At 46.6% G+C, this 9,308-nt stretch overlaps 1 protein-coding gene across 1 annotated transcript in view; it reads right to left on the minus strand.

Annotated features, from left to right (window-relative positions):
- The window catches only part of LOC107296358 (major histocompatibility complex class I-related gene protein-like), a 15,397-nt gene that overhangs the window by 2,797 nt on the left and 3,292 nt on the right, over window positions 1–9,308 (minus strand). The window contains exon 3 of the mRNA XM_015825704.1: window positions 2,255–2,443. Coding sequence (XP_015681190.1) covers window positions 2,255–2,443 — 189 coding nt within the window. The remainder of the gene's footprint in view (window positions 1–2,254; window positions 2,444–9,308) is intronic.

Genomic DNA, 9,308 nt, shown 5'->3' on the forward strand with positions numbered 1-9,308 from the left:
TAGAATAGAATATAGAATAGAATATAGAATAGAATAGAATTAGAAGAGATCAGAATAGAATAGAATAAAATAAAATAGAATAATAGAACAGAACAGAATAAGAATAGAATATAATAGAATAATAGAATAGAGAATAGAATAGAAAATAGAATAGAATAGAATAGAATATCTTTATTGTCATTGTGTAACTCACAACAAAATTAAGTTTACTGCATTTGTTAAATTAGTAACATAGTTGTAAAGTGAATCTGGCTTCCCCATTCATTTTGCTGGTCAGAAGATCGCAAAAGGGAATCCCATGACCCCGGGACACTGCAACCGTCATAAATATGAGTCAGCTGCCAACTGTCTGAATTTTGATCATGTGACGATGGGGGTGCTGCAAGGACCGTTATGTGTGGAAAACTCTCGTAAGTCACTTTTCCCAGTGCTACTGTAACTCTGCGCAATCACTAAATGAACTTTTGTAAGTCGAGGACTCCCTGTAGTAACATCCTTGTTAAATGAATCTGGCTTTCCCCATTGATTTTGCTTGTCAGAAGGTCGCAAAAGGGGATCCCATGATCCCGGGACACTGCAACCGTCATAAATAGGAACAGGTTGTCAAGCATTTGAGCGTGAATCGTGTGACCCTGGGGATGCTGAAATGGTCATAACTGTGAAAAACGGTCATTTTTCCAGTGTTGTCGTAACGTCAAACAATGTCAGGGAATTACGTAGCCAGGGTCCAAATAGAGTCGGAGAAGACAAGAATTTAAAGTTTTGTATAAATATATTTACAGTTTTATATAAATATATTTACAGTAAAAAAAGAGCGGCAAACAGGAGCATCGTCAGGTAAATCAAGAACCTCCCCCTTTTCACTCCAGGCAACCAATCACAGTTCAGATTCCCTCAGGCAGTGGCCAGCTCTCTTTAATCAATCAGCTATAACTGTGTGTTCTTATTCATTTGTCCAACCCTTCACTGCTCCACCTATTACAGTTTAAATATAACAATGGTCACTAAATATTGTTGTAATTCGAGGACTAGCTTGTATTCCTCTCCTCAGGCCCTTTTCCCTTTCATTGGGGGCCATTAAGGAATCTCAGGCAAGGATCCTTGCCCTCATCTGGCCAGCAGAGGGAGCGTCAATCTCTTAATCCTTCCCGTCTTAATCCCATAGAGAGGAAAGTGATGCAATCTGTAATAATAATAATAATAATAATAATAATAATAATAATAATAATAATAATAATAATAATAATAATAATAATAATAATAATAATAATAATAATAATAATAATAATAATAGAATTGGAAGGGACCTTGGAGGTCTTCTAGTCCAACCCCCTGTTCGGGCAGGAAACCCTGTACCATTTCAGACAAATGGCTGTCCAGTCTCTTCTTAAAAACTTCCAGTGCTGGAGCATTCACAACTTCTGGAGGCAGGTTGTTCCACTGGTTAATTGTTCTAACTGTCAGGAAGTTTCTCCTTAGTTCCAGGTTGCTTCTCTCCTTGATTAGTTTCTATCCGTTGCTTCTTGTGCTGCCTTCAAGTGCTTTGGAGAATAGCTTGACACCCCCCCTCTCTTTTTTGTGGCAGCCCCTGAGATATTGGAACACTGCTATCATGTCATCTCTTCATTAAACTAGACATACCCAATTCCGGCAACCGTTCTCTGTATGTTTTAGCCTGCAGTCCCCTGATCATCTTTGTTGCTCTTCTCTGCACTCTTTCTAGAGTCTCACCATCTTTTTTACATTGTGGTGATCAAAACTGAGTTTTGCCTTCCATGTTTTTAGACTCATGCTGGAGCCTATCTTCAGGGAATCTCTCTAGCCGAGTATGCACTGTTCTGTGTGGGGCATTTCTAGTGCCTGTTGGGTGTGGCTTTTTAGATGTTGATTTGGATGTGTTGATGGCTGACTTTTAGGTCATTAGCTGTTGTTTGCTTGTGTTGCCCAGCCTTTGCCGCCTAAGTACTTGATACGCTGGTGGTAAATTAGCACTCCTGTGTGACAAGGAGCCTGTTTCCCAAGCTTCAATCATTTCCCTGGCTGTTTTTGTGCCTGCTCATCCAACAATCTTAGTAGCTGCAAAACTGAATGAATCTTTTAGTGATCCCTGCAATTAACTCTTTTGGGGTAGGGGCCAGACCATGAAGAATGTCTAAAGTATGGGAGAAAATGTGGGTGAGGATGGGGGGGGGTCATACCTTTGCAGGAAAGAAAGTCTAACCTGGACATCAAATGTGGTAGGGCCTTTTCTCACCTTCAGTGAGGTTGTTGAGATTTGACAAATTCTCCAGCTCACTCCTGAAGACCCACTCAACGGGCAGAAAGGTCCCCTTCTTCACCTCCTCTATCCAGGACACCAGAGTCTCCACCCTCCCTTTGCGGCTGTCAAAGTGAATGATGGGCTGGTTGTCCAGGTTGCCCCAAACGAAGAACTGGCTGGGCTCTGACAAATGGTAGGAATAACACAGGGAGTGTGAGGGAGAGCCTGGGAAGGGAGAAGGGTAGAATTAGCGGGTCTGTGCTGCAGCTCTATCCCCTCCAACATTTTATTGTCACATTTTATTGTCTCCCCCCCCCTCCCCAGTGCCACTGGAACAAGTGGTCTACCCTCTTTCGACTGTGCTTGGGAGAAAAGATGCTGAGACTCTAGAAAGAGTACAGAGAAGAGCAACAAAGATGATTAGGGGACTGGAGGCCAAAGCATATAAGGAACAGTTGCTGGAATTGGGTATGTCTAGTTTAACGAAGAGAAGGATGAGGGGGGACATGATAGCAGTCTTCCAATATCTCAGGGGCTGCCACATAGAAGAGGGAATCAAGCTATTCTCCAAAGCACCTGAAGGCAGGAGAAGAAGCAAGGGATGGAAACTAATCAAGGAGAGAAGCAACCTAGAACTAAGGAGAAACTTCCTGACAGTTAGAACAATTAACCAGTGGAACAACCTGCCTCCAGAAGCGGTGAATGCTCCAACACTGGAAGTTTTTAAGAAGAGACTGGACAGCCATTTGTCCGAAATGGTACTATAGGGTTTCCTGCCTGAGCAGGGGGTTGGACTAGATGACCTCCAAGGTCCTTTCCAACTCTATTATTATTATTATTATTATTATTATTATTATTATTATTATTATTAGTAGTAGTAGTAGTAGTAGTAGTAGTAGTAGTAGTAGTAGTAGTAGTAGTAGTAGTAGTAGTAGCAGCAGCAGCAGCAATAGTAGTAGTGGTAGTGGTAGTGGTAGTAATAAGGCCCATGCCTTTAAAGACAAAGAGGAAGTTCTCAGCAGCTCCTAACTGATCTTGAAAACATCTGGACAGGCCCACATCTGGTTAAGGTACCCATCACCCCTATAGCCGCTCTGAACCCTCGGGGGTCCCCAGTGTGGGAAGTCAGCCCCTCCCCCACTCCCCCCCCCAGAAAGAAATATTTTTGGAAATATTTAAAAGGCAGAATACATTTCCCTAAAGGATTTTAAAAGCCGAAACCAACCCCGTCCCCCAAGTTTCTCCGCCCCAAATAGAAACCAAGTCTGCAGACTTGCAGATGTGATAATCTTGTCCGAAAGACTGGAGTCAGGAAACTGGGATTAGGAAGAAAGGTCCCTAGGATCAACAATCAAAAATCTAAGAGTCAGCCACAGCCACAGCCAAGCAGGAACGGAGGAGAGAGAGAGAGCACCACACACACACACGCACACACACTCCCGAGCTCGCAAATTCCTTCAAGAAATCGCCGCGGCGGCCACCCCGTTCGGAACATTCCCTTTCCACTTTCACTTTCTCTTTTCCCCAGAAACAACCTAACGCGAACCGATTACAAAAGCAGCATTAAAACGACTTAAAGTTCCAGTGTTTCTCAACCTTGACAATTTTAAGGCATGTGGACTTCAACTCCCAGAATTCCACAGCCAGCATTGCTGGCTGTGGAATTCTGGGAGTTGAAGTCCACATGCCTTAAAATTGTCAAGGTTGAGAAACACTGGAAGCGCGAAGAAGTTTGGGAAGGGGGAAGTTTGGGACGGGGGGGGAGGGAAGGTGGGGAGAGAGACCCAGGAAGGGCACACGCGCCTTTGGTGCTTCCTCACACACACACCCCCGCGGTCCAATCCTTCCGGGAACTCGCCCGTAGCAGCCCCCCTTCCTCCTTTTCCTTCCCCGCTCCGAACGTTGTTCTCTTTTCACTTTCTCAGAAACAAAATTCGAACTGACTCCAAACGAAATCGGAGCAGTTTTGTTTTTTTTTTTAACGAGGCTTGGCGAAGCACCTGGGAAAGAAGCGGCTTGCGAGGGGGAGGGGAGGGAAGGGGAGAGACCCGGCCCAGGACAGGCTCTGCCCCTCCCTTTCTGCTCCTGCCCACCCCACTCACCGCAGCAGTCCCCCGGCACGGAGACCCCCAGCGCCGTCCCCAGGACCAAAAGGCACGCCGGGCATGGTGGCATCTTTTTCCAACCTCCCGGACATTTGACTCTCCCAACTGAGGCCACTTTCTCTCCAAGCCCTGGGAGCTCCGCTGAAATTCTCCGCCCCTCCAGCCCATCAGCCAAGCCCCAGGGCGCCACCTGATAAAAGAGGTTTTAGAGAGGTGGGTGTGGGGAGAGAACTTCAGAGCGGGCCCAGACTAGGGTGGTACCTGACAGGCTTCGCCCGGTGCTGGGAACTGAACCAGATTGGGCCCGTCCCCTGCTGGAAGAGTCAGATCCAGGAGGAGAAGACATGCCAATCTCTCCATCCTACGATGGAGGATGGATCCCCTTTCTATCCTCCCCCCCCCCACTCCAGGTTTCCCCATCTCTGTTTTTCCATTCCCACCACTCTTCCCATGGCTGCAGCCAGGACACATCAATCATCATCATCATCATCTTATATTTTAAGGAGGTACCTGGTTGACACCTAGGATGTTGGTAGCAACCCGTGTCAACCATCAGCGCCAGCCAATTTGAATGTTCAGTTGACTGAGGTTCATGTTTAATAAATAATAATAATAATAATAATAATAATAATAATAATAATAATAATAATAATAATAATAATAATAATAATAATAATAATAATAATAATAATAATAATAATAATAATAATAATAATAATAATAATAATAATAATAATGGTGGTGGTGGTGGTGGTGGTGGTGATGTTGGGAGGGACCTTGGAGGTCTTCTAGTCCAACCCCCTGCTCAGGCAGGAAACCCTATACCAGGGGTAGGCAACCTTGGCTCTTTTATGACTGGTGGACTTCAACTCCCAGAATTCCTGAGCCAGTGCTGGCTCAGGAATTCTGGGAGTTGAAGTCCACCAGTCATAAAAGAGCCAAGGTTGCCTACCCCTGCCCTATATCATTTCAGACAAATGATTGTCCAATCTCTTCTTAAAAACCTCCAGTGTTGGAGCTCCCACAACTTCTGGGGGCAAGTTGTTCCACTGGTTAATTGTTCTCACTGTCAGGAAGTTTCTCCTTAGTTCTAGGTTGCTTCTCTCTTTGGTTAGTGTCCATCTGTTGCTTCTTGTCCTGCCTTCAGGCGCTTTGGAGAATAGCTTGACTCCCTCTTCTTTGTGGCAGCCCCTGAGATATTGGAACACTGCTATCATATCACCCCTCGTCCTTCTCTTCATTAAACTAGACATACCAATTCCAGCAATCATTCCTTATATGTTTTAGCCTCCAGTCCCCTGATCATCTTTGTTGCTCTTCTCTGTACTCTTTCTAGAGTCTCAACATCTTTTTTACATCGTGGTGACCAAAACTGGATGCAGTATTCCAAGTGTGGCCTTACCAAGGCATTGTAAAGTGGTATTAACACTTCCTGGGGTGGAAGGGGGGACAATCATTAAAAGAGGGCTTCAGTCTTTTGAAGCCAAGTCTTTTTAAATTATTTTAACTGATCTTATTAAATTACGAACCTTCACCCTAAAGTAGCGGCCCCCCAAACTTTGGGGCACCAGGGACCAGTTCCGTGGAGAGAGGTTTTTCTGCCGACTGGAGGGGGCATGGTTTTGCATGCTGCCTGCATCACAAGGATGGGGCTTCTCTTCTTTGTGTGGCCCGGTGCCGGTCCACTGACCAGGGGTTGGGGACCCCTGCCCTAAAGTTTAGCTTTGCTTGGGAGGTAACACCATGAATTTATAGCTCACAATCAGTTTGTTACTAGGAGGCCGTACGAAATGATGACAGATTTGTTTTTTTTAAAATAATATGCCTTTTGACTTCCTTTATTGTAGAAATGTAGCCATACAGGTAGTCCTCAACATTTAGGGACCTTCTGACAAGCAGAGTCAATGGGGAAGCCACATTCACTCAATAACTGTGTTACTAACTTAACAACTGCCGTGATTCACGTAACAACTTGTGGCTGGAAGGGTGGTCAAATGGGGCAAAATTCACTTAACGAATGTCTTATTCAGGCTCAATTGTGGTCATACGTTGAGGATGAGTAGTGACAATGGCAAAACAATTTGGAGCCCCATTTCAACACCGTGGCCATTGAGGACACTTGGAGGCTTATCTGTGTCCACAGGGTCCCCTGAGTGTTACAAATGGATGTGGAGCTTTTTTGGAACTGCTTATAGACTGGAGATGTCGTATCCCTATCCGTCTGTTGACAGAGGGCCTCTATTGAATAAAGCAAAGTCCACATTTTGGACAGAGAGGACCTGCTGGTTTGAAAGAGGGGTCAAAGAGGCCATCTGTGTCAACACTGAACAGCCCTCTCTCAACAGAAGGGGAGGGATACGACATCATCTACCTCCAATCGACAACACCGTCCTTTCAACAGTTGCAAAATGACTCCACACCCATTTGCACCACTCAGGTGGCCTTGAGGACACAGATAAACCTCCAAGTGGCCCCAACCCTCCTGGACCGGTTCCCTCTAGTCACGAGTTGGCCAGGGATAATGTCCCTGGGTGAATCGCCCGTGGCCAGGCAGCGGGGTGGGACAGGGGGGTGTACGGAGACCAGTGGTAGGGGTAGATCTCTGGCGGAGTGCGCGACAATTCCATCTAGACTCGCAAGGGGTCTGGGAGAGCAATAAGCATATTAACCCAAAGAGTGAAGGGCTATCTTCTTTTAGTCTCTTTACCAAGCTATCCAGGGAGCTATGGCTTCAGTCCTCCCTCTCTCATATTAGCAATAGCACTTAGACTTATATGCCGCTTTACAGCCCTCTCTAAGCGATTCACAGAGTCAGCCTCTTGCCCCCCAACAATCTGGATCCTCATTTTACCGACCTTGGAAGGATGGCAGGCTGAGTCAACCTTGAGCCGGTCAGGATCGAACTGCCGAACTGCTGGTCAGCAGAAGTAGCCTGCAATACTGCATTTTAACCACTGCGCCACCACGGCTTCCTTCCTCTGGTATTTTGCATCAAGATGTGGACCCCTAAGTAAAGGGAAAACCCCTTGTCGGATCCACCATTGTCCTCCTGCTCTCAAATCCCATGGAGAGGTTTGGGGTGAGCAGGGGGTTGGACTAGATGAGCTCCAAGGTCCCTTCCAACTTTACTACTACTACTACTACTACTACTACTATTATTATTAATTATTATTATTATTATCCTTGCCAGTTGGAGCCCCCGAGGCTTTCGATGAGCAGAGCAAGGGGCACACCCCATCTGTGTCCCCCAAAGCCTCTTCTCTCCCTTCCCAAATTCTCCACCTCACAGGGCTGGTCAGTCCTGGGATCCCTGTTAGGAAAACCTCAGGGATTACCTAGGACAGTGGTGGCGAACCTATGGCACGCGTGCCAGAGCCGGCACTCAGAGCCCCCTCTGTGGGCATGCGCGACATGCCCCGGAGATAGCAATCGTTCCTCTTCAACCAGCCGCCCGCTAAGTCACTCAGGTCCCACATGGCTGGATGCATCCCAGCACACATGCGCTCGCTGGCCTCTGTGTGCAGGGGCCGATGGTGTCAGGCAGCAGCCGCCCTGGCCCCTGCCTCGCCTTGCCCTGTGACAATGACACCCTTGCCCTGCCTCGCCGAGCCTTGCCTCACCTCACCCCCCAGGACAAGCCTCCTACCCACCACCCCATCTGCCAGAGACCCCCTGGATCTCCCCCAACCCTGCCCAGCCCCCACAGGTGTCCCTCCCCACGAGCAAAATCAACAATAATAATAATAATAATAATAATAATAATAATAATAATAATAATAATAATAATAATAATAATAATAATAATAATAATAATAATAATAATAATAATAATAGTAAAGTTGGAAGGGACCTTGGAGGTCATCTAGTCCAACCCCCTGCTCAGGCAGGAAACCCTATACCATTTCGGACAAATAGCTGTCCAGTCTCTTCTTAAAAACCTCTAGTGTTGGAGCATTCACCGCTTCTGGAGGCAGGTTGTTCCACTGGTTAATTGTTCTATCTGTCAGGAAGTTTCTCCTTAGTTCTAGGTTGCTTCTCTCCTTGGTTAGTTTCCACCCATTGCTTCTTGTCCTGCCTTCAGGCGCTTTGGAAAATAGCTTGACTCCCTCTTCTTTGGGGCAGCCCCTGAGATACTGGAACACTGCTATCATGTCCCCCCTCGTCCTTCTCTTCATTAAACTAGACATACCCAATTCCAGCAGCCTTTCCTTATATGCTTTAGCCTCCAGTCCCCTAATCATCTTTGTTGCTCTTCTCTGCACTCTTTCTAGAGTCTCAGCATCTTTTTTACATCGTGGTGACCAAAACTGGATGCAGTATTCCAAGTGTGGCCTTACCAAGGCCTTGTAAAGTGGTATTAACACTTCATGTGATCTTGATTTTATCCCTCTGTTAATGCAGCGTAGCACTGTGTTGGCTTTTTTGGCAGCTGCAGCACACTGCTGGCCCATATCTAAGTGATTGTCCACTGCACTTCCCTCCATTTGTTGCGTCTTTTATTGCAGTGACAAACAAGATTTTTATTGCTATGCGGCGCCGTTCCCTCTCTTTCCCTGGCGAACCCAGATTTTGGAGGGGCCGAGAACTTCAGCGGAACTTGGGAGGAGGTGGGGCAGGGGCCGAAGGGGTGGGGCGAGGATGGAGACCAGGCCCTGTCATTGGCGAAGCGAAGCTGTTCTCCATAGCAGGTGTAAATAAAACACACAACTCAGCGCGGCGTTCGGATCCTTCTCACTTCAGGACAGGGGTAGGCAACCTTGGCTCTTTTATGACTCGTGGACTTCAACTCCCAGAATTCCTGGGGTAGGCAACCTTGGCTCTTTTATGACTCGTGGACTTCAACTCCCAGAATTCCTGGGGTAGGCAACCTTGGCTCTTTTATGACTCGTGGACTTCAACTCCCAGAATTCCTGGGGTAGGCAACCTTGGCTCTTTTATGACTC

The sequence above is a fragment of the Protobothrops mucrosquamatus genome, unplaced genomic scaffold (assembly GCF_001527695.2).
Source record: "Protobothrops mucrosquamatus isolate PMUCROS unplaced genomic scaffold, P.Mucros_1.0 scaffold2762, whole genome shotgun sequence".
Lineage (NCBI taxonomy): Eukaryota > Metazoa > Chordata > Lepidosauria > Squamata > Viperidae > Protobothrops > Protobothrops mucrosquamatus.